The sequence below is a fragment of the Gymnodraco acuticeps genome, unplaced genomic scaffold (assembly GCF_902827175.1).
Source record: "Gymnodraco acuticeps unplaced genomic scaffold, fGymAcu1.1, whole genome shotgun sequence".
Classification (NCBI taxonomy): domain Eukaryota; kingdom Metazoa; phylum Chordata; class Actinopteri; order Perciformes; family Bathydraconidae; genus Gymnodraco; species Gymnodraco acuticeps.
The window spans coordinates 504,228-530,980 of record NW_022990701.1 but is presented as its reverse complement, the minus strand read 5'-3'; the positions used below and the strand labels follow the sequence as shown (position 1 = coordinate 530,980).

General features: G+C 40.1%; 1 protein-coding gene across 8 annotated transcripts in view; it reads left to right on the top strand.

Annotated features, from left to right (window-relative positions):
* Window positions 1–26,753, top strand: part of inpp4b (inositol polyphosphate-4-phosphatase type II B) — a 318,245-nt gene that overhangs the window by 217,016 nt on the left and 74,476 nt on the right. For all 8 annotated transcript variants that reach the window (XM_034231259.1, XM_034231261.1, XM_034231260.1 and 5 more), the window contains 3 exons: window positions 8,821–8,932; window positions 14,479–14,548; window positions 18,049–18,196. In XM_034231259.1, coding sequence (XP_034087150.1) covers window positions 8,821–8,932; window positions 14,479–14,548; window positions 18,049–18,196 — 330 coding nt within the window. The remainder of the gene's footprint in view (window positions 1–8,820; window positions 8,933–14,478; window positions 14,549–18,048; window positions 18,197–26,753) is intronic.

Genomic DNA, 26,753 nt, shown 5'->3' with positions numbered 1-26,753 from the left:
GCCAGGGCTGAACTAGTGACGTGAACACTCTCGACTGCTGATTGGTCAGAGAGAATCGTCACAAGATCTAGAAGCAAGCTTGCAGAATTTTTGTAAACGGAGGAGCTACAAAAATGGCAACGTCAAAGAAAAGTACACCGTGGTCGACCGAGGAGGAGGTGACGACGTTCCTACATCTCATTGGGGATGATCAATCGACCGAACAACTCGAAATGTGAAAAAAAAAAAAGCTGATCGCCCCGCCTACACTGCGTTGCTACCTGTTGCTACCCCAGGTCCTAAACTGTAATGGAAATGCGCCACGGCCAGCGAGGCAGCCCGAGGCCTGAGCGAGGACGCTTAGGGACGCTTAAACGGGGCTACCCCGCTGCAGTGGAAATGTGCCATTAGTGCCTTAGAGTCATTACACTTGAACCACACTCATGAGCATGTGTGAGCATTTATAGAGTTGTTTAATGTTCTGCAGAGAGGCTTTATGGCTTAGTTTGACCCCCAACTACGTTATTGTTGACAATGTAGTATTAATTGAGAGAGTGGGGATGAAGGTCGTCATCTGGGTGTTATGCTCTGCATCGCCTGCCCTCTCATGTTAAAGCCTTGTCTCCACCCACGCTCATTCAATTGTCATTGATCCGCACTGAACTTTCCAATGACTTCACACTGAATGTATGCCAGCAGTCTTCATTGACAGAAACGTATGTAACCTTTAGATCATCTTCATCTGCAACAGGACATGTATCATGCTGCAGTAATTATGCAATGTGTGTGTAGCTCGTATTGGAAGCAGACAATGGATAATGTGTGTGTGTTGGTTGGGTGAGGTGAGGGATTAATAGACTGTTATTACATTTCTACTCGTGATTTATTCTTAGTGCTCGCCCTAATCCAATTCATACAGCATATCAGGCCTTATATCCAACTTTAATTATTTGGCACACAACAACTGTCGTACATTAATTTAAAGGGCTCTGCACAGCGGTAAAGGCCATTAACGCCACAGTAGTGTGTGTTCTCAATGTTGCATCCTACTGTGTCAATCCCAGTAAGTGTGTGTGAACATTTTGAAGTGTATTAGCAGCTGATAGATGATTGACAGTAGTTCCTGTTAGATTATGTTGGAAAAAGTTAATACATTAATAAACTCACTATTAAGCAGCTGCAAAATAACATGGGGCAGCTGTTCCTAGCTCCTGCAGTAATGATGTCCATGTGACCTTGGTTAAGATACTTTCCCTCAAATTGTTCAGGATGGACAAAATTAATGAGTTTGAATGTTATTCTACCTAGCAGGTGTTGCAGAGACTGAAACATCTCTATATTAATGCAGTCAATTTACCATCAAAACTAAGATAAATATGGATAAAATCACACATAAATAGTAAAGTCAGAATTGAAATACAAGAATCCAAGTGTCTATATAAAGTAATGAGATGTTTTTAGCAGATCACATGAAAATATAGATTGTAAAGTTTTGTTAAACGCGAATTATATTCATGACATCAGTTGAAAAGAAGACCATTGGAGAGGTGCAGGAATGAGTCCTAAAACCCCCAAACTAGTTAGCATTGAACCTTTTCAGGTTACCTTGTCTCGAAGTGTTTTTTAGTTGTTAACACAAGCTGAAGATGTCATGGAGGATAGCTGTCATAACAGCAAGGGACTAAATGACTCTGATAAAAGTCATCAAGCCAACACAAATCTTCCTTTTGCTTAGAGGTGGTGATGTGCACCCATGCAACACTGATGTAGTTCCTTTATAGCCTAAGGATAGCTTCTTACATGTGGCAATTGCACTATCACTGAGAAACACCACATATTAACAACAACAAGTGGTCTTAATATATGCAGATTATTCTGCTGGACATAAAGTGTTAAGTCACACATGTGTCTTCGCCACAGAGCTTATTTTCTGCATTATACAGAAATCCAATGGAAAAATGCTGTTGCTTCATTTGGAGGATGCTCAATGCTTTGAATGACCAGCACCTCTCCATTCCCATAAGCATCGGCAGTTCACCACAATCAGCTCATACCGCCATGAACAGTGAGACCAGCAAGGTTCAAGGTTCTTTATTGTCAAACTAACATAGCTAGAGTAATTATGTCGTTGAAAATCTTAGGTCGCAGGCTTCTCCAACAATGCAACACAATAATACAGATAAGCAGACAATATTAAAACAATATTAAAATATACTATATTAAAAGTAATACAAAAAGAAAAAAAGTGGAATAGTGCAATACGAGTCTATATACAAGTTATTGGAATGATATAATAGATACATAATTACTAAGTAGCAGATGAATGTTATGAAATAGTTTCAGCAGTTCAGTTGTTTAACAGTCTTATTGCCTGCAGGATGAAGCAGCATCTATTCTTCTGCTCATGTTTTGTAGGTCTCTACAGGCCTGTGGTAAACAGAACAGGCGGAGAGGGTGAGAACAGTTTCTTGACCTTTTCTCATCCAAACCACATCCTGACACCACACACATGTTCCACGGTGTTCAATTGAGACCATCTTTTTTTACTTCTCATGGCCTGTTACTGTAATGGGCTGGACCGAACTGAATATTGTTTTAATTGTAATATTTAACATGCAGTAGCTACTTCCCACAGCTGCAATGCAATGGGAAAGTATTCATGTTGACAGTACAAATAATGTATTTGTGTCTAACTAACCAGGAATAATGTATTTATGAAGATGTGTCTGCCAAAGTAGCCTGTATTTATGTAACACCAGGGATATTCTAACTCTGGTGTTCTTTTTCTACATGAACAGCTTTCTCATCATCTCCCCCTTTAGACTTTCTCAAAATCTGTGAAATGTATAAACATTGCACACAGCCTTCATCAAACACCTTCTGTTGAGCTCCAGCCTGTATTGATGTGATTGGTTAAACGAAATAGTATCCTTTCTGCACATTTTCTTTCCACCTTGCTTCTTCTATGAAAACAGCTTATCCGAGACTGTTTCTGACACTGGTGAAGCACCAGCATAAAAGTAAATGTAGTGTGAAGACACTTCTCGTCATGCAAGAATACAGAAGTGTGTGTGATGGGACTGGAACAAATAGGATGCGTTAAAACTCACAAATCCTGTGCAAGTATGCATATTGCCTCGACATAGCTCCCATTCGGCATATTACAGATGTATTGCAGCAGACAAACATATTTTTTACATTGCATAAATTTACATGTTGGAGAGTTTTATCACGCTGCTGTAGTCGGGATAAATCGTCCTGTTTTTGATGGAAAATGTGATGCTAACTCATCCGTTTCAAGCATAACATGCCCTTACCAAACAGATTTGTTTATGAAACTTTAACATAAGTTACACAGCTTGTTTTGCATTAATTCCAGATTCAGACTGAGTATATGTATTTTTGTGGAAGTATTTTTCATCAAGAGGAAACCAGGGCAGTTTTTTCTTTGGGAATATATTTCAAGTGGTCCAGACAAGCCGGAGAGTGTGTGCTTAGTTTAGGGTCCCCTGGTGATTCTGGCCCGCTCCATGAACAATGCCTGCAGTGTAGTCTTGTTGATTGAGTCAGTCCTCAAGTTGCAAAATGTGGATGTACTGCTGAGTCACATGGTAATGCCATTCATCCCCAATACAAATCAGGACTCTCAGTAACCCTTAGCTGGCGTTCCCCGTTATTACAGTCCTGTGTCCCAACATCTGTCTTCAGTGAAAAGTAGCCGGTGCTATATTTAGCCCACCCGTCCAGCTTTATATAGGTCAAGAATCCCATCCACACTTCCCCTGCTACACTTCACGGCTGCAGCATTCCTGTTGCCCGTGTAGGATCCTGGCAATTATGTTTCTCAGACCACTCCTCCTCCAGAGGCAATGCACCGTTTCAAGGTGTCCTGAAGGACTAGATCCTCTGTGGGAAATATCCACAGAAAAGGAACAACATAGCTTGTCCAGGTCTTGCTGTGTGTTTTTGACTTCCCTACAGTTAAGCGGGGGGAAGCCGGTGGTGTTTTGGTCGATTTCCGTGGCTGTCAGGTATTTTCCTCTGAGAGGCTTCCCACTGAGAATAGCACCTGACGGCCATAGAAATAATGCTGCTTTGAAGTTTTTGTTGATGAACTTCTCCCACCAAGGTCTGTTTTGATTCAGGCCTTTGAAAATATATTACAAGTGTCCTTCCCTGTGTGAACCTCCCTTATGTAGGTTCACAAGGCAGCAGAAAGAGAACATTGGTTGGCCACTTTTACTCCTCTAGTTGTCTGTTTCTGTCCATTTGACTATCTTTAATGACATGCACATTGTCATCAACATAATTAGTTCCAGAGCTGTACCACTTTCACTATATTCAGAGCACAAAAAAGTTGTGCAATAAGAAATATAAGGTTGAATCTACAAACCAAGACAAAGCAACCATCAAATCAGAGGTGCCCAGTACGTCGACGGTCGACCGCGGGGGCAATGCTGGTAGATCGCGAGTCATTCATAAAAAAAAAAATCCAGCTCCGTTAAAATAGACAAAACAGGTTTTTGATCCCTCCTCCCTTGGCCTCCCTGCCACTTAATTCAGGAGTTTACTTGATTGACAGAAAAAGCGACCTATCGCTTTCCAGTCTGTTAACCCAGAATGCAAAGCGATATAAAATCAGTCAAGTTAAAGAGACAAACAACAAAATGAGTGCGGGACCGAGCAAAAAGCTAAAAACATACCACTTCCACCCAGAATGGGAGGAAGAATATTTTGTCACATTCAAAGGTTATTTGCCTTATTTGTAAAGCAAGCGTCGCTCTGAAAGAAAGGTAACGTGGAGAGGCATTATCGGAGTGTTCACAAGGCATATGACAGCGACTTCCCTCCGAGTAGCGAGTTGAGAAAGAGAAAGGTCATGTATTATTGCTACACAAACATGATGTCGCAGTCTTAGTGTCGCCAACTCGTTTCTAATATGCAAAAAGACAAACAAATGCGTCTATGGTCGGTGTATTTGTGATCTTTCCAATCGAGACGAGATCTCTCTCTCCCCGGTCTGTGTGCGAGGGGGCGGGGCAGTTTACACACACGCAGCTGCTACATGCAGCAACACACGGAGGAGATGGCGGAGAGAAGCGCTCCAAGGTGTGGTTAAATGTTACCCGTCTTGAGGTGGACAATGCTCCTTGCCAAGAGTGTTTAGCATGTAAGGGCGGTAACACGAGCAATGTGTCTAAACATTTATCAAAAGTGCTCCACATTCAGACGGAGGAATGCACCGGGTTCGACCGTCTTTCTAGCAGCTCTCTATCCCCATCCACGAGTAACGTTTCCACGTCAGGTGTTATGTATGCTAGCAGCAACACACGGAGTTAACTACATTATACAAACATGGGTTAATGATTAGAGGTAACTGAGGTATTTAGTTTGTTAAAGTTTCAGCTATTCTGTTTACAGTTCTGTCATCAGATTATTTAATACGATTTGTTAAAACACTGTTGTTTCTTTTGATGTAAAATATTATTTATTTAATTTAAATAAAAAGCAATGTTAATTGAATAATATATGTATTTTTGAATCAAGTATTCATCTGTATTGTCTTCATTGTTAGTTTCCACATGCCTAAAACAACCTCAAGCTAAATCTAAAAGTTGATGGCTAAATAAGAGGGTTTGAGAAATTGTGCAAGGCATACAGTAATAGTCCGAATAGTCGATTAATCGATAGATTAATCGATTATCAAATTAGTTGTTTGTTGCAGCCCTATTGTAGTTATCCCATGTATAAATAAAACGTGTTATTCAGCAACCCTTGCAATTTGGGATTTTATTTTTGGTTGGTAGACCTCGGTGAGCTGGTCATTTCAAAAGTAGCTCACCAGTCAAAAAAGTGTGGGCACCCCTAATGTATCTCCAAATTTACTTCGAACATGACATTTTATATTTTCTTATTTAGGCTGAAAATAGACATTTGCTAAATCCCAGTACATCACATCTCTGTGTTTCATAAAACGTTGATGTTGACTGTGCACTGTTCACTAAAAAAACTCATAACAAAACAAAACATTTGGCCATGCTATTAAACCGCTGTATGCCTGCTCATTTCAACAAGGAATAGAATCACAAATAATTGCGTTCACCATCTGTATGGGCTTTCTAACCACCAAACAGAAGTAATTATAGTGTTTACAGTAGCAGGGGAACGGGCTAATAATGGTCCTGCTAATACAATGAAAATCCAGTGGTACCCTGTTTATTTCTCATTGAAAAGGAAGCTGAATATATTAACTCAAACTGGAACCATTATTTTGTTTTTGTTTGCCAAGTGTGGTGGTTTTGGAAAGCTAATTAGTCTTATAAATATTGAATTTCCTCTAATCTCTGGGTACCTTTTTTAATTTTTAAATTAGGGACATTCTCCTTCAGGGTATCATTTAATTGATTAAAGTCATTGTACGAGTTGTCAGATTTCTTTCGACCAAGAACCGCAGCGGGACGTTATTCATTGACGAACTCTCAAGGTGTCACCTCGATTAATTACCTGTTGTCTTCTCTTTCAATAGCCAGTGCTGTATATGTTTATTGGGCAATTTCAGCTTGTGTATTACATTTATTAAACAAAGGACCTCCTTACTTTTTGAACTTAGCAAGAAGTAAGTCATGTTTCAACTCAACGTCATTATGTTGTCTTCCGGATTGTTATCGGGAGTGTTGTTATTTCTGAGAAGAGGTAATTGAAGAGTTGACACACAGCAGGATACTTTTATTTTATAGACATGATTTATTGCCTCTTAATGGAGCAGTTGTTCTATGATATTTATACGCACACAACGCATATGGCTCATAGATCAGGAGCCTGTCAGACCAGCAGGGTACAGATCGTTTTTTAAAGCTAATCCCACTATATGTTACTTCATTGGAAAATGTGTTTGTGAATTGCAAGGGAGGCTTTCAAAAGAAAATAACTGTTAAATGTAATGCTCTTTCCTGATAACTAATTATCTTTTGAATTGTGCCAATTTCTTAGCAGCCATTTTAAGCACATTACTTGTGTCACTCTAACAAAGTCGTCTGATTAAGTGTTGTCATAAAAGAGATCCTGGGCCAATTAGATAGAAGAAAAAAAAGATGGGCTTGCAGGCAGAATTGTTTCGTTGCCAGCTCCAACAGACAGAAAGAGATGGGCGGAGGTGAAGGGGAGGTGAAGGGTGAGGGTGGGGGGAGACACGCTTCCTTTAATTCACAGCTCTCCACAGAATCTTCAAAGCTAATTTGGGGTCAGTTGTGCATGATAAAATACTTCTGTTTCCAAAAAAATAAGGTTTGTGTCACTGCCGAATACACTCAGTCAGGAAGTTAATGTCTATGCCCTTTTCTTTGCTTGACTTTGTAGAATTTGTAGAATAAACCAGCAATGCTGCACAGGAGCTTAATCAAATCTCCAGAGTGAGCTGCTGAAGAGTTATTTCCCTCACAGACAATAATGTATAAGGGTTGTATTTGAACAGGTGCTGAGTTTACGTTTGGCTGCAAATCAAAATAATCCCAATATATACTGTACATCTCTCAGAGGCATACATCAATTATCTTAAAGCAGTCCTAACAAAGCCTCCCCTGGCTGTTTAAACTGAGAGTTTTATTAGTGGATTGAGGCAGAGCAATCTAAAGAGTAGAAGGGGCCACTGTAACCCCTGAGGTTTGGATAGGGGCGACAATCACTGAATGTGATGCATGTTAATCTCCATCTCCTCGATTATGTGCGGCCCACTGTCATTACGCGCTGTTTGTTCAAAGTCAGGGTGACTTTCTTCCACCGCGCTGCTCTCCTCTGTTGCACAGAGAGGGAGAGAGAGAGGATGAGGACACAGAAAGATGAGCAGTGGAGTAAACACTGAGACAGGTGTTTGGCAAGGGACGATGATTAGATTTATAAACCAAGCAATGTTATTTTCTCTGCTCGGGGACTGCTAGAAGACATTAAGCGCTAACTGAAGCTCCCAGTGTCCCACCGCAGAGACACTTGTCCCTCATTGGAATCAAAAACATCCTCCACTGTATTCCCTCGCATTCGTCCCTACCCCTCATCCTCCTCCAACTCGCTTCTTCCCTATCCTCTTTTCCCCTGGGCGCGATTATATTCTCCCCCTCGTGTCCGATCAAGATGGATCGGCCTTGAAAGCATATTTTTTGCTCCCATCACCCTTCTTGTGTTTTTCCCTTTTTACTCAGGGGTGTGTCATTTCCCCCGCTGTGTCCCCAGACCTCTGGCTGGCACACAACATCCAATATGTTCTCCAGCTGGAGTGGAACTGAGTGCATTAGAGATGGGTCTGCTTAGGTGATCAGACTTGCTTGTGCGATGCCCAGGGACCATTTTTCTTCATTTGAGAGCATCTGTCTTACTGCCAATAATATAGATTTTCTATCAGCTCCTTAATCATGGGTCCATGATTGGCTACGTGATTGGTCTCTGATATGGAAACTCTAGTATCAATTTCACGTCTGTCATGGCACACAGCCGAGGTTATTAAACGGCCATTTGAGCAGTTATACAAAATGTGCCTTCCCTCAACCCGCCAACTTCCCCGCTGGAGCAGGCTCGGGTTTATTCTACTTGCACACTCTTCTGCAAAATCTGTCGGTGAAAGAAATTGCCGCAGTAAAAGCATCTATGTCCCGATTCCAGCGTTAACTCCACAACCTGTGTGCTGCTCAGAGTAAGCTCATTCGATTTGGAGATTTAGAGGGCCCAACATGGAGATGTATCGTTTTCAGGCCATTGGAGGGGAAGTAGCTTGAGGAAAAGATCATTTAACTGAACATACTTTTTATTTACAGATTAAATGTAACTCAATTCCCTCTTGCTGTCTCCCTCTAGGTCATCTGATGGTGTGTGCGCAGCAGGAACAGTGGTGGTGAGTCGTTTGAAGATGGGGGAGATGGAGGAGGTGGACTTGGACCACATCACCACCGAGTTACCGTCACACAAGGTAGAATATCAGAGTGAAGACACAAAGCAGGAGTCTCCGTGCTGCAGATGCCTAGCGCTAAAGCTAGGATTAGACTGGCACTGCTCAAGTCCTCCAATGAGATTAAATAAACTTCAGTAAACCCTAATAGGGATTTAGAGGGGTGTGTGTGTGTGATGTCTGTCTATGTTGTTTCTCTGTCATTCATAGAATAGATTATATAGAGACTGACCAAATTAGCATGCCGACATTCATACACTTGACCCTGTTTGTGTGGGATTGTGTCGCCAGGCCTGCAGCCTTCCTTCATCTCACCAAGTGGCAGATGCTTCTTCAATGTGGCTTTTTTGCTGCTCTGCCGCCCCCGTCTCCACTCTAATCTCATACAATACCGCTTAACCCGGCTCTGGAGTGACTCACATAATCAGGCGAGAGAACGAGGAAGAAAGAGTATTTTCCTTCAGAGTTTGACAGCAAGCTGAGGATTGTGTCTTCCGAATGGGCTGCCACCTCACCAGAAATGAAGTTGTATGTACTCTGATTTCACTTAATTTGTTTCCGTCCACTCCTAATGGAGCCTGATTTGTTGAACATTTGTCAAGAGCCGGGTATTAAAAAGTAAAGAAGGAGCTTTAATGATGTTTCTGATCTTTAAAGGAGAACACTCAACGTTTTGCAGCACAGCCCTGCAAGGCAGTCGGGAAACTTAGTAGTCCATGTCTGCTTTTGATTTGCTGTTGTGTGTGTTGTGTGTATGACTCACTGTCTTATATAATTGACCAAGGGCTTCTACATGGCTGACTGGCTTTGGTTCTGCCCCCCCCCAAGATGCTGGTGCAGGGTGGTTCCCTGCTAGGCTCCAGAGTGTCACTGACAATCTGCCCATGTCGCCTTGATGAATGTGTTGTCCTGCATGTGTGTGTGTGTGTGTGTGCGTGCGTGCGTGCGGGCGTCTGTCTGTCTGTCTGTCTGTCTGTCTGTCTGTCTGTCTGTCTGTCTGTCTGTCTGTCTGTCTGTCTGTGTGTGTGCGCGTGTGTTGTCAACGCATGTTTCCTATTGTGTGTTGTGTAGAAGATGAGGGCAGCACAGAGGGAAGGGGTATGACAGACATTAAGGGGGGCTCACTTGAGACTCAAGACTCACTTGTGGGGAAGTTGTTGTTCAATTTACCTTAGCAGTATGTGTGACCTGCTGCCTGAATGTCCCGTATGTTTGTGTGTTTTTCTTCCAGGGGCTTAAAGCACTTGTTTGATCATTCCCTGTCATTGCTTGAGTCGCTGCTACTCATGAATATCCCATGAACAGCTTAAAAACAGTCAGCCGAAACAAGAAAGAGGCTCCAATCACCTTTGATCTGATCTCTTTACATATTTTAGTCATCAAAGCGCCATCGAACACACGCCGTTCGCTGCCTTCAATTAAAATGAGACTCCTTCTACAGCTGTGATCCTTGGCTCATTGTTCATACTTTTTATCATCAGATGTCCTTCTTGTATGCTTACTGATATTCCCAGGTTGTCTGATTTGTTCAACAGACATATTTTATTTTGGATTTTCGTGTTTGTGTGAGCTTGGCTGTTGGTGTCTTTTTTATTCAGGATCAGTTTCTCAGTGATGGATAGTTCCTAGCAGTCATTAAAGTCATTTTCTGGGAACAGGTTGGGCTGTCTAGCCGTGTTAAATGGTTCATCAAACAGGGCAGAGCTGACAGACAGCGAGCTAAAAAAATGGTTAGTTGTCAGCATTGCTTTGATGATGAGTCCCAGACTTAATGCATCAACAGGCATCGAAAGCTTTTAGCATCAAAGGCCTAGCAGTTGTTACATGGACATATTTGAGTTTTATGAGAAGCTGTGTCAGGATGGAAAGGTATAGTTGTGCACTTTTGTGTACTTAACACACTATGCCATATAAAAGGGATATCGCAACAACAGTAAATCCACTAGAATTAATGCACCTGCTCTAACTTATAAGGTGCAATCGTTAGCATCTCTGGCACATTAGCTTACAGTGGTAACCCAGTGTCACTTCAACAGCTGAGAAATGAAATGTGTTTGTTAGGTTGCAGTTAAAAAAGAACTAACACATCTTCTCTGCAGTATTTCTCTAATGTGTGAAAGTAATTTTAGATGCTGAAACAGTGTATTGTAACACTAGAAACTCCTTCTCCCTTTCTCTTTTTCCTTTTGGAGAAGTTTAAACTCAACTACTATAACCCAAAAATAGTGACACCTTTGCCAAACACATTGGTTAGCCCTTTGTATTCTTCTGTAACAAGAAATCGTAAACCACCCTGTTTTATTCAAATAAAAAAATGTATGCGAGAAAGAAATGAGCTTAATTTATCTATAATTTGACCTGGCTTACCATTTTCAAAAAACCACCCGTACGAACAAATGCCAAACTTCATTGCATCTCATCAAAAGGTGTTAGTCTGTGGAATAACTGTAATGATGCACTGAAATATTGTACAAGTCTAAACTGAAAGTATTATTTAGGAGCCAAATCATTAATGATTATGAACAGGACCTGTAAAATTCAATTTTTTGTTATTTCTTGTAATTGTAAAAGTAATTTCTTTCTGATTGTTTTGTAAAAAAACAAAAAGCAAACAAATTAACAAGACAAACATGTCGCTGATGACGATGACCTAATATTTTATTTAGAAGAAAAATATATGCTAGAGGGGGTAGGACCAGAAAAGCTTGTTTAAGCTTCTTCTTGCCCCTGTTGAACATGACAGAGACTATTTGAGAATTATTATTGTTTTTTTTTATTTATGTTTTTGTTTTTTTGTACTTTGTTATAATTATTAATTTGAGTGAGAAAAAAAAGGAAAAAAGAGAATATATATATTATTGTTGTTTTTGTTTCTGACATGTTCAATAAATTGACAAAAAAATAAATAAATGAAAGAACAAGAGGATGCTGCTCTACCCTTTTACAGTCCTTGGCACCACCGTATGCCACACTCTGAAGTGGACGGCCAACACAAGCCATAATTAACAAGCCTTACGAGAGGCTTCACTGTCTGCACCAGCTTAGAAAAGTTTAGTTTTACTGAGGAGGTTATGCTGCTCTGGAGTGTGTCACAAAGCACTTAAGGACTTTATTGTGGTACTTATGTTTGAAAGTATAAATGGGATAACTGTCTGGATGTAAGAGCTGGACTGAGGAAAATTCCCAAAATATGATGTATGTAACGTAATGCATGTGAAGCCCCTTTTTCTTTAGATTCTGCATTTAAAAAAAGTCTACTGGAAACTTAACAAAGTCAACCAGGTATGATAACTCATGGAGCTGATATTAGCCTTATTAGCTAGCTCCAGCTGATACACATGCAAGAGATTTATTATTTCTGCAGGCAAAATCAGAAAAAATAAAGAAACCGATTGCCAAGTAGAAATAAGGAGCTTCTCATTATTCAAAATAGGAAACATTTTGAATGGAAATCTGTCACTGTTATAATTGCTAACTGTATATGTGTCAAGTGTGAGAATGAAGGGTTGACAGTTAGAGTGGGTTTGGACTAGAACATTTCATTATATGAAGAGAAGTAGAGGTGCCTATTTTATTTCCTAAATTCCATCTCCATTGTAGGTTCACTGAAAGAACCCCATTAAAGATAATTGCTCTGTTGCCAAGTAACACATTTTGATTGAAGATTTCAACTGTGTCGCTCCCCATGCGTATTAGTGAAGTGAGGTAAATCCAGCGGACAAGACACTTAATTTTGTATTTTTATTATCTCATTTGTTATGGACATGTTGTTGTTCTATATGAGAAGTATACTGCACTGGCAATCAGTTGATATGTGCTGTCACAGGATGAAACAACAATTTGATGAGTTGATGGACTGAAATGGCAGCAGAGGAAATACATTCGTAACCCGCCGCTACCCAGTCTGTGAATCACAGCTGTGTGTTTTCCTTCAGCTGTCACCTGCTGCGACATCACTGATTGCGGTGAAGGCAGAAGTGCAACACGCTAACATTTGAAGGAGAATAGAAAGCAGGTGTTTGATCTGTGTGGTTCCTTAGTCTTTAAATGTGGTGTTTGTAATCCGCATACAGCAGTTTCATTGAGATGAAATGGCTTTATTGTAGTAATGCAAAGCAAAGATAATTTTCATTTTCACATGAAACCATTAATGCATTATATCTGTAGCTGTTTATAAAATCCATATATGTTAAAATTCCACACATATATCCACATACATGTTTAGAGTGTATGTTTGTCATCTACTGTACTGGTATTGAATACTTTAACTCTCAGTGAGCTGTGAATTATTGTTCATGGCTACTTGGCTTATGGGTTTGGTCATTGTACTTCATTAGTCATTATCATGATTAAAGCCTTTCTGGTCCTCAGAAAAATACCATTATTAGATTTGATTAATATATTATAATAATTAGGGCCGGGACTCGATTAAAAAAATTAATCTAATTAATTAGAGGCTTTGTAATTAATTAATCGAAATTAATCGCATTTTTAATCGCATATACATATTTGACCTAAGAACAGTGAGAAGCAATTTTTTTTCACATGGATTTTAGTATACCATTAGACGCATTCACACCGCAGTACTTTTCCCACAAAGGTTCATGAGAATTTAGTTCATGAGAACTCTTTGAACCTGGGGGAGGATTAGGCAAATGAAGCCGCTGACGTCACTTCTTCTTCTTCTGCTTTGGGTTTACTGGCAGGCCGCAAACCACTTCACGGCGTATACTGCCGCCCAAAGTCCCCGGCCGGAAGTCCCCGGAGTTGGGGACTGGCTTCAGTAGAAGCTGCTGGGAGTCCCAGCAGCCTTCCGAGTAAATCGCCAGAACGCCGACACCTCCTCATCTCCACCGCTCCCATGTTTTATTTTGTGTTGCCATAAATTAGTCTCTCTGCGTTTCTGCGCTGGGCTAATGCTAATAATGCTAATGCGAGGATAATAAAATGGCGGCTTCACAAAACTTTTTGGGAGTTTTACGGGGCGTGGTTTGCAATCCGCCCAGCCAATCAGAAATATAGCTCTTTTCTCACAAGAGAGCCGTGCGAAAGTCCCTGCTCTCTAGCAGCTCTCTGCTCTCTAGCAGGGACTTTCGTGGGGGTAAAAAGGTTCTCATGAACTAATTTTTAGTACCGGCTCTTTTTGGTGTGAACGCGATAAAAGAGGCTAACGTCCACGCTAGCTTCCACGCTAGCTGCTATATGTTTTTGCATTGAGGTGATACTTGAGGCTTGATGTGCTGCGGTGATATGCGAATTCCTTTTTGCATAATTTGCACACAACCGTGCTCTTATCGACGCTTCCATCCGTCCGTTTTTTAAAACAACATTTCCCACTGTTGTTCACTGTGGTTTGTTGTTGTCTGAAGTCATGAACGTTAGTTGGTGCTCCAGTATAATCGGTACGCCTGAAACTCATCCAGTGAGAAACGTTCCGCGGTGCAAAAATAAGTGCGATTAAAATGCGTTAATTTTTTTAACGCGTTAATTTTTGTGTAATTAATTAATCTTAATTAACGCGTTAAAGTCCCGGCCCTAATAATAATGTATGTTCTTTTTCTTCCCAGTGTCCCTTGGTTTGTGAGTCTGCGTCCCATTCCTGCATCGACAGAGACAATAACCCACTGACAGGTCCAGGTAAGAATCACATTTGAACGCCTGTAATGTGTAATTCATTGCTAAATAACATGGCAACCAAAGAAAATAAGTATATGTGTTCTCTGAAGTTCCTTTCTTTCTACTCTTTTTTGTTTTACCCAAAATGAATAACCCACCCTGTATTGCCCTCAAAGGAAAGCTTGAAATAATTCCCTATAGATGTTATTTTAATGAAGCTTTGGCTAGTTCTCTCTGCAGACCATTTACAAGCACAACAACAACCAATGTAACACCTTACAGGAAAGAGAAAACCAAAAAAAGTCTATATAATGTTGTTATGTTTCAAATTGACCTTGAACTGCCTTTTACCATTTGCATGATCCTTTACTGTAAGTATCCTATTTTGTTGTGGGATGTATATTTCATCCATGCTTTTAGTAGCAAGAAAGTATAGTGTGAGACAAAGGTTGGTTCTAACCGAAAGAGAAAAGGAAGCAATTCTAGTTGCGGGAGATGAATTTCATGGCAACCCAGAAAGCTAGAAATCTCACTGGCAGAGAAGGAGCGAATTCTACGGAGAAAATGAGAGACATGCAGACAGAAAAGGGTTTGACTTGAAAAGGTCAAACTCCTGCTGAGGAGTTTCCTTTTTTCCTCCCATGCATTAAAGTGTTCCACAGATCCATTTCCTATTTTATCCAGATTTCCGGCAGCTCCCCACTCTCCCCGGCAGCCTTACGCCTGTTGTCATGGTGTCATTGTCGCTTACTATTTCTGTGGCCATTAGCTAGTGAAGTGCAGCCGTGTTTGCAGGTGTACATCTGCAGCGCGTCAAAACAACACCTTCCCTGCAGACCCCGGGAGATTGAGTAATGCAATTTGCTCTTCCGCTTTTTATTACCTTCTGAAATGAGCATGCAGAGAGCGGGGAGGGGGGGGGAACCCACGCACAGCACATCTCGGGAAGTCATTTTCTTAAGAGGTGTCGGGAAGGGAAACAGAGGCGCCTGATTGGTGCTCAGATTAGTGTGATGGCAGGGGGGAGTTCAGGGGTTAATCTTCCTCTCTGACGGCGGTACAAGTCAGCAACTGTCGCTCGTCTGATTAAGGGTTGGGCCTTCACCCCCTTCTCTCCATGTGTCTCCTTGTTCCCATTTATTTTTGTCATCCATTTCACTTTCCCTAATCCCCTTGCCAACAATGCCTGAGTATACCATGTCATCTAGATGCAATTATGAATCCTTTCTGGGGTGATTCCAGGGCCAAGCTTAACCTTAATCATCATTAATTTCAACATCAACTTCAGCAGTGCAGAAATAAATAATAAGCCTCTCTATAGTCTATTTGGCTAATGGCTATTGTCCTTCAGTGGAGCTCTAAATGTATGTGTCTTGGGTACATAGTATATCCATACATAATGTTTGCAAACTAATATAAATTAAGTTAAATCAAGCCTTTTTAACAAATATCTTTTAAAAAAATTGAAATATTGTTGCTGATTTGATGTGAACATGTGTCTCTTGAGTGAAATAAATGTTTTTTTCATGGATAAGTGTCGTTAAGTGGTTAGAATTCTGCCACACAGCCTTAGTAATGACATAAGATGCTCATCACGGTTATTGTCTATGGCTATTAGTTGTCCAAATTAAATCTCGTCAGGTGCATCATTTGTAACTTTAGAAGTCTGCAATAACACTACATGGTACCTCATGTTAACAAATCCAAATAATTGACTAAATACAGTGGTTATAAGCCTGCCTTTGGCCACTTTGGTCATGTGACATTCACCCCCTCCTCCACTATGCGCGTGTTAACGTTTGAAAATATACTGTCCATGCATCCTGTGCTTCTCATCGCCCCAAATAAAAAGTGATTGGGTCCATGCAATATAAACTAGCCAGAGCATTTCGTCCCATAAACCAGAATGATAAAGTGTGAAACCAGACCTTCCATCAGCACTGTGGAGAAAGGTCTGGCTCTCCAAGGCTAACAACTCATTAGTTTGCCTTTCAATACTTTCCAATTTCCTTACCCCATCTCTGGCCCCAAGCCCATGCCTTCCTGCTGAAGATATAATTATCAAAAAACAAGTCTGAAATATCTTTATCACAGCTTGGTGCTGTAGTAGCGAACCTCACTCAAACACGAGTAAATAATGAATTCATTGGGGACTATTTTCAACTGTGGATTAATACACATTTGCTCCACTAGCAAGTATTCGATGCACCAAAACGATTTATCTAGGGCTGACTGAAAATGAAATGCAGTGACCACTCGTATTAATGAAGAAACATGTCACCAATGTATGTGTTTGTCTGACGGGCAATTATTGATGCCTTAAGCACCAGGAATATGCTGCTGTACATCAGGCGTCGGCTACAGGGACAATATTTGTTAGTATGATACATTTTTAGTTTTATGGGATTTATTAACGTTAAGGAAAATACTAAATATTGCCAGAGAAGCATGCTCGCTGATGCTAAAGAGAGTGATTCATACATTGCAATTCAAATTAACATCTGTTCTTGTTGGCAACTTTTCTTTTTACGATCACATAGCCAGGTTTATGTTTTGATTTCAAATGCTTGCCCAAAATAAATGTAGAAAACAAAATAACTCATGATGACATTGCATCTTATATTAAAATCCCCGTGCTTTGTAAGAACTCTCACTACAGTGCGCCTTTGCGAGCCCATCTGCATTGAAGGGCATCACTGAACTTAAACACTCGAGGACAAATGACGTAGCCCCAGCAGGATTATTTTGACTCGGGCACTTAGACAGATGACTTTGAGAGAAAGGGCCATCTGAGGTCAGATCAGGGCACAGTGCCGTATGAAGGGTTTGGTGAGGGGAGACTTCTCTGTGCTGTCAGCAGGAGCAGAAGTCAGACTTTTAAATTCAAGTGAAAAAGCATTTGACTGGTGCCACGCATGTCTGACTGCCTAGAGCAAGATTGTCAACGTTTCACCCCGGGTGCTTCAGCTCCGACTTATTGAGTGACTTCCTTTATGACTGCAGCTGTGGAAACGGAAAGGAGTGGTAAACACTGTTCAAGGCAGACAGCTTTCTTGCCCTCTGCTGCTAGCATGCAGATAAGAGCATTAGAGCTGTTTTGGGTTTCAGCCTTCGATTGCTGCTATTAGCCATTTTGAAAAAAAATGAAGAAGATGGGGCTGCATCTGAGTATGTATTTAATGGGAGGGCTGGATGCTGCTGTTAGCCAGCAAAGAGGGAAATAATATTGCAAAGATTAACAGCCACTGAAGTGGAAAGAGTAGGAATTGGAAGATGAGCAACACCTTATCTATGGCAGACACATGTATTGATTATAGATTTAAATGTATGCTTAAAATGTGACTTTTGAGGATTTTCTGTCTGTCGGTCATTGACGTTGCCGGCTGTCAAAGATGTATTAGATCGTCTGTTTTACCTTCGGATAGTCAGAAGAACTATCATTGATGAAAACGCGATATATTTTATGATTTGTCAGATAGTTCAATATGCCTTTCTTCTCTTCCTGTGTCTCCCTCTCTTAGTGTTCAAGAACCCAATATGCAAGGTGTACAGATTTCAAACAGTGGACAGCAAATGGATGCTGGTGCGGGAACAAATGGAGGAGTGCACCTTGTCGTTTAGCATCCCCAAACAGCTGCTCTCACTGTATATTCAGGAGGACATGAGCAGGTAAGTCACTCTCTAATGTTAGCGTTGATCCTTTAGATCAGTGGTTCTCAAACCTTTTTCAGTAATGTACCCCCTTTGAAACATTTTCTTAGCCAAGTACCCCCTGACCGACCCCGAACATTTTTGATCGAAAAACCCTATACAAATAATTCCAATATAGTGATGTTCCCTCAGTGTGTGATTTATTTACTCCTTCATGCATTACAACAAACTAAGGATATTTTCATTTTATGCATGAAAAATAATAACATAACGAAAAAAACAGGACACAGGAGTTTTTCAATTGAAGTTTAACAAACCAATGAACAAAATGATATATTATGCAAAACTATACAATACACACATTTGACATGTTTATATGAGGTGGTTCTAGGAATATTTTATAGAAAATTGTGTTTTCTATTTAACTTATTGTACTAAGATTATTTTTGTAATCATGCATGGTATTTTTTTTATTAACTTTTTTAAAATCTCACGTACCCCCTGCAGTACCCCAGCGTACCCCTAGGGGTCCGCGTACCCCCATTTGAGAATCACTGCTCTAGATCAGTGGTTCTCAAATGGGGGTACGCGGACCCCTAGGGGTACGTTGGAGTACTGCAGGGGGTACGTGAGATTTATTTTATGTTAATGAAAAAAAAAACATTAATTTGTACACAAACTACTAAAAGTAGATGAACTACTTTATTCAAAGGTTTACAGTAATTCTGGATAATAAAATGGGAAAAGTAAACGGGGTGCTCTCTTTTCCTCTCCCTCTCCTGACAGCCCGTCAGTCTCGTGCAGCTCGCTGAACCTGTAATGAGTGACCCGACACAGTAAAGAATCAATATACTTATAACTAGCTAAGTGTATTAGGTCTAACTCTTAGTGTATTTAATTTTGCTCGGCTCAACGATCCGTCACAGCAGGGGAGCTGTGATCATGCAGAGCTGCATGTTCTCCGTCAGCAGCAGCTGATCTGCTCTCTGATCTCTCTCTTGCATCCGGTTTACTTCAGTTCTAGTTCATTATATGACTGCCTGGCAGCCTGCTTATCAAAGGACACCTAAACAATAAGCGTTGCTTGACACCGGCGTGTGGCCGCAAAGTATAGCGCAGCATTATGCATAATGTTTTTATGAGGAGTCCAAATCCCATGCTCATAAAATGCTCATATATATTTTTCTCTTCATTCCCCACGCCCCAAAATAAATAAATATTCAAATTTTAGGAAAAGTAACGAAGTTTGAGCAGTGTGGGTTTTATATTAACAGAGTTACACATATTTCAAAACGCGAAGTGTAATAACTGCAGTTTGCCTCGCTGTCAGAATGACAAAGATCCTCAGTGAAGCTCAAGCCCATGTTTCTCACTAAATTGTAAGTACAACTTATTAAAAAGATCAGTTCAATGCAACTAATGTCGTCTCAGTGTTATTGCATGATGTTAAAATTGGTTTGCCATGAATTTAGTGATGTATTGTAAACATTTGAAATGTAGCATTTAAGTGTTTCTCAGTTACAAGGTTGTTGTTTTAATAAATCAGACACCGATGGTGCAGCGCTGTACTGTACCTCTTTATATAGGCATTTTTTCTATAACAAATTGTGTTTGCGCTGATCAGGGGGTACTTGGCTGAATTTCTTTTTCAAAGGGGGTACATGAGTGAAAAAAGTTTGAGAACCACTGCTCTAGATGTCACTGCCAGCTTTCCTGTTGCGTCAGAAAGCTAATTTCCTTGTTTGTGCATTCATCAACTAACCAGTCAATGAAAAACAATCAGAAGATGACCTCATTGTGTGTACAGTGGGAGTGTGTGTGTGGTTTCTAAACAGTCACTCGGCGAGACCCAGTTCACCGATGTAAATGATAGTTTAAAAGATCCGCCTGTATTCGGAGAGGGGTGAATTATTCAGAGCTGTTCAACACTTCAAAAGAGGCTCCTATGCCGATGAATCCAGAGAACGACAAACATCGTCTCGTTCAAACACACTTTCATTAAGCTTTGTAAGAAAGCTCCTTTCACATCCTGCCACCGGTGCACTCATCAGCCCAAATCTTTCATTTATACTCCTTAAAGGAACCATACTGTATATGAGATTTAGAGGATTGATCAGTAGTAGTGAACAGCTCTCTGTGTAATCGTGTACTGAAGTCACACATGCATGTCAGTGATTTTCTTTATGAAATTGTTGGCTCTTTCCGCCTGAATAAGAAGACTAAGAGAGTGACCTGAAGAATACACGTTCTTCATAAGAAATGTAATGTAGTCATAGTACTTTACTAGTGGTGATCCACATTGAAATGCTACCTAATTAAGCTATTAATCATATTATGCTTAATATTTTTGGTAATTAGCGTTATCAGTATTGCTAGCAACCTAAGAATTACACTGCAGTTATTTGTGTCACACGGCAGATTGTAGATATAGTTCCTTATTAAGCTTAATTCAGTCTATGTTATCAGAAAGGGAATATAGATAAGGTTGCTCGCTGAAATATAGCAGAAGAACAGTAAGTGGCGTGTCTGTTAGGAGCGCAGCCAAAGAAACATGAAGTCAAGTCTGTAGATTGCCTTTTTTCCATCATTGAGGTGCAGATTGTCGTCTCCTTGTTCCAATACTGCACCAGTTTTCAAAACCAATCTACTGTCAGAAAAAATAAGTGGCCAAAAATCATTATTATTCTTTTTGAATAATAACTTCAGGGACACATATAATGCAGCATGAGGACACGACGGGACTCAAGGACAAAACTGCAATGAAAGTGCGGTCCAGCTGATAGTGTGTGAGCATAAGTCCAGGTTAAGACAGGGACTAGGGGAGGTGATGTTTCACCCATCCCTGAGTGTGAACCTGTAATTAGATCCCGACCGAGCCCACCTCCCTCCGGCGCGACCAGTGTTTGTCGAGGCGGATCATTCCTCAACTGGCCTGTTGTCCCTGGCAACCCCTTCTCACCCATTACACTCAAAGACACCCAGACAAACCACACTGTACTCGCTAAAATACAAAGAGAAGACACAATAAGATGCAATCAGGGATTGTGATGAACTTGGTGGTCGGGGAGGAGAGTTTGATTTGTAATCACAGTTTGCACCTAAAGGGTCGAACAGAGTTCAATGCCACATTCACACACACACACACACACACACACACACACACACACACACACACACACACACACACACACACACACACACACACACACACACACACACACACACACACACACACACACACACACACACACACACACACAAGGTTTCTCAATTCTCTAATTTCCCCTCCTCGACTCCTCGAATCCTCGGTCCTCCGGTAGTGACCCGGAAATGGATTTCAGCGCAAATATATATGTGTGTGTGTGTGTACATGTCCGCATCTGTAGCCTGTTATTGTCTCATTATACCGCACTGGCATCAGACTGCTGTGCCTCTGGTCATCATTAATGGACGTCTCTTTAAAATGACCGCTCAGAGGAGAGGATTTCTAATTTCTCTAACCGCCTGCTGCTTCACCTCCTCTCTCCTCGGTTCCCCTCCTCGACTCCTCTGCTCGCATCTCCTGTGGGCGGGACTAAGACACGAGGATAGGAGTCGAGGAGGTGAATTAGAGAATTGAGAAACCTTCCACACAGAAGCAATCACACAGCTTGCATTGACTAATTGACTAGCCATGATGTGTTATCAGTGTACCTGCCTCTGCCAGGCTACTGTTCCCAGACCATGGTTCCCACATTAGAATAGATTTACTGCTTGTTGTCTCATATTGGGAAATGTACAGCGTTTTAACAGCCATTACACATGAGTTAAAATATGATAAAAATGTAATATATTCAAATAAAAAGGTCAATATGAAGAGTTAATGTAAACGTATCAACAGTAGAAAATATATGTATCAAGGTTAGGCTAGTTTATGAAGCACATTTCAACACAACGCAATCCACAGTGTTTTTTATATGTAAATGCAGTAAGGTAGTGTGAGTGTCGTTCAGAGTTATTGAAAGGTTACACAGTTGATTACGCTAAAGAAAATGAAACTCTAAAAATCATTTCTAACCCGGATTTCTATTTAAATAAAATATAAGCTCGTCTACAAATTTAAATCATTTAAATCACAACAACATTTAGAAGATAATTATAGATTATTTACTAAATGACTTATCTTTTTAATACAGCTCCTGAGCACACAGCAGGCTCCAAAGCGTGACTCCCATGCAATGTTTGTTTATTAACAGGGACGTGTACCGTATCTCCAGCTCGGTTAAGCATCTCTCTTATAATCCTCTTTCAATGTTGTCTTTCTCCACGGTGCCTCTCCATTTAGCCGATTCTGTCAGCCAGCCTCACCCTGGTGCTAGCTCGGTTTTTTTTTAATGATTCAGTTAGTGCTGCGAAGTTGTGAGAGCAGCGGCGGATGGTGCGTGGCTTAGTTTGCTTCACCACTCCGAGATAATCTTGGATGCTTCTTCTTTCTGTTTGTACGCTTTGATGTTTACAGTCGTGTTTTAATCTGCGCGCACTGAGGTGGATGATTCTCCCTCTTTCCTCCAGTGAAGCTGCTATGACTCCTCTTGTGTGTGCACGCGTGTGTGTACAGATAATGAATGCATGTGTAGCAAAGTGTCAGTGTGTGGGTGTCGATTAAACCGCATTCATTAAGAGCTGTCTGCTTTCTCATTAGTGGAAAAAAATCACGTCCGTTCTTTGCTTGTTAATAATACGTACCGTGATTGTATATCAACTGAAGATCATACAGGTGACATTGTGACATGCGGCGTCACTGTTTCCAATTGTTCTCTACGTCCAGGATCAGTATTAATGACTGCTGGTTGGATAGGTCTGGTTTTGGTTTTGTTTTTTTCGATGCAAGCTGCAGGGTTGTAAACAAAGGGTTTTCTTTTCAGTCTTCTCACGCAGATTGTATCGCGCCACACACACACAGAAAGCCCTGTGTGATTACATGTAACTGGCACTATAACGCACCATGAAATATATGTGCCGCATGTCAGGCCTTTATGAAGGTCTTTGTTGCCCCAGTCATCTGTTCAAGTCAATTTGAGCATATTGTTCTACTTGATATTTGTCCGTCGCTTAATTCTCCCAGCATAATGTTTGAGTCAAAATGAATGATTAGAATATATCAGCCACCACGTGTCTTTGAATTAAATCCCAATCATTGTGTTCAGCCATTTTGAATTTGTATTAACTCTAACTCCCTTTCTGCCTTCTTCTCATCTATCAATCATTTTTGTAAATGTAATTCAATTTTTATTTGAATCTACTTATTAATTATCGTTTACGTATACTTAAGTGATACAAACAGAATGCAATTGTTTGATATATATATATATATATTTGATGAATGTCAGACATTCATCATCAGGCATTATATATACTGTAATAGTTTAAAAACAAACCAGCCATATATATTAGTGTATAAAATGTAAAACTTTATCATTTCTCACCACAGTATGAATGTAAATCAGAATAATGTTTATTGCCAAGTAGTTTGAAACAAGGAATGTTCATCGGTGTTTGCATGAAATAAAGATAAAATCTATGTAGAGAGAACAAAAATAAGTGGTTTTGAATGGGGCGGTAATCCACAATGTATTTTATACCCCAAACTATTGGACCATGAAAATTAAATTACAGATATTTTACTTTTTGATGGAACACTTTTTCCAGATGTCTGCGGTTAGAGGTAACACGAACAGACCTGATGGACGCTGTGACCTTTGTAACATGCGTACAGCTAATCTTATCTCACCTTTCCCCCAATCGCACCTTCACTTTCCAGACAATTGATAGGCCTCTGATTAGGCCCTCTGCCTTATCACACTCATTTAGCAAGCAGATATGTTTCCCCATTATTTTAGCCATTATTTTTTATTCAAAGCGGGATCATCCACCCTGACCCCTCCACTCCAAACTTCCCAACACAAAATGAAAACTTGATGCACAAATGGCGGTGGCTGAGAGGTATAGTAAGAGAGTTTAGATCCATAGTGACAATTGTGAATAGCATTAATAAAGGGCAATGTAAGGATCAAGTACTATTTTGCATATTCTATGGAAACTAGTAAAGATCGTAGACCCTTAACCCCTTAGAATCTAAGGGGTTAAGGGTCTACGATCTTTTGACCCACTTATGAAGAGGGTCCAGTCACTCGTGCATCTAAGGCTTAGATGCACGAGTGACTGGACCCTCTTCCATAAGTGGGTCAAAAAGGACCCGTATTAGAATAATATGTGTTTTTATGTCATTTTTGTCATTTTGGTTAAGAAAAGTCACTTGTAAAATATTTAGTATTATATTTTGGTTCACACTAGAAATATTTTATATTTAATTTTTCACTATTTATCATTTTAGACATTTTTTTTACATTTTGAAAAAAACCGTTTTCTCATAGGATTCCATAGGAAATGCATTTTTGACCCACTTATGGAAGCTTGGGGTAGAAATACAAAAACTACAATTTCTTAAAATGTAAATTAAAATGTTGAATGGCATGATATCCAAAACATGTTTTGGAATATGAAATGATAAAAAAAATGTAATTACAAAGATATTTCAAGTAATCTTCTGCATCTAAGGGTTAAAAGGTTATAATGGCTCATTCATGGTGTTCAAGTGTTTATGCGGGAACAAATATATTACTTGAGGAATCTACCTCAAAGCGGCTGCCCATTAGCTTGCATTTATGTAAAATAATTGTTAAAAGTTATTTTTCTCCTAATGGCACTCTCATATACAAAGATGTTCATCTCTAAACCATCTTGTAAATAAACATGATTATTGATCTCTGTTTCAATCACTTGATAATTCAGAAGGATTTCATGCACTACTTATACACCAAAAGCAAAAATGATGCTTCCTTTGAATAACCTTAAATCACACGCATGCCTGTGCTGCTGCTGTAATCTGGAGTGTACTTCCCTTTGTGAGGAAGCCCCCTGTCTATCTTCCGTTGATAAGCATAACTTACTGACGACCACCTGCAGAGCGTGTTGGCAGAATCGTGCAGCACGTGGCGCCTTTCCGCCTCGAAGTTGTTTCCAGCTGCAGGTTTATTTAGAAGTACACAGAGGCGAGGAATGAGTAAAGTGTTGTATGTGATGTAACATTTGTTTTACAGGGGGCTCAGTGTTTGTTTTAGCGGGGCTTGAGATCATTAGCAAATGTTTGCTTTATGAAGTAAGCTGATTGCATACTGTGCTGGAGTGTGTGTATATTAAGAGTCAGTTTACCCACATTGTAATACATATTCTCAATTACCTCTAGTTGTTGCATCCCCTGCAGATGATATTTGGTTTAATTTGCCATATTTGATATATCCCACCCTTTCGGAGATTTCTGCCTTTTTCCAAGACATTTGATGTAATGAGAATTCATGTGTGGTGTTTGCAGCCTGTCCAACACTGGGCTGTTGAGGTCGATACTGATATTGACATATAGGCCTAGTAAACAATCTGTAAGCATGTTTTTCCTTGTATTGTGATCAACATGCATACTAGTCATCACATTTAAAAAGTTTGTATTAGTGTTTAGGATGTAACGATACCAAAAACTCACGGTACGATAATATCGCGATAAAAAGTCCACGGTACGATATTTATCGCGATATTGAAAAATAAAGAAAAAAAAATGTGAATGTTTTTTTACTTGAATTGTTTTTCTTTATTAAATAATAAATCTGATCTGTACAGCATTTTAGTAGGATAGTAGTATTTTAAAGTGTCAACAATATAATAATCAGACCCTGCAATAGAATAACTCAAGTTTCACTTTAGTTTTTTAGTAACTCAACTCTAACTCACTCACTCAGCGTCATCAAGGTTATCTTTTAGGAATATGAGCATGTCCACATTTCCAGGTAGAAGCTGGGATGTTTGGGCGTTTACAATATCCCCTGCTGTGGAAAGAACTCTCTTGCTTGGTACTGATGTTGCTGGGACAGAGAGATATGCTTTGGCCATGGGTGACAGCAGTGGGTCAAACTGTGCATTGTCTCTCCACCACTTCAAAAACAATACAGTTTTTGCCAAGAAGGTGAGGCTTATTGACAGGGCGAGATATAAATATACTGTTGGTACTTGTCAATGTCTCTATGTGCATGTAGCCCTGTAAATATGATGTCCTTTTGTGTTATCTGTTGTTTTATGTTCATGTTGTAACCTACTTGCTGCCATGTTGGACAGGTCTCCCTTGAAAAAGAGATTGATGATCTCAATGGGACCATCTGGTTGAATAAAGGTTTTTAAAAAAAAGAAATTATTTAAAAAAGAAAATATATTTTAAAAAAAGAATTGCGGTATATTTTGTCAGTCTCACGACGGTATTGAGACATTTCTTTACCGCGATATTCGATATATCGTTACATCCCTTTTAAGTGGGTTTTTGTGCATGTAAATGGTCTGCAAAGGCTACAATTCCAAAGTTCCCTTCAGACACCCCCCCCCCCTGCCTGAAACACCTCCTTTGTTTTCTTCCATTACACAGTGACATCAATATGTAACACGCACTCATTTTCTATCCCTCCAATTCCCTTCACCAATCACAACAGAGCCGACC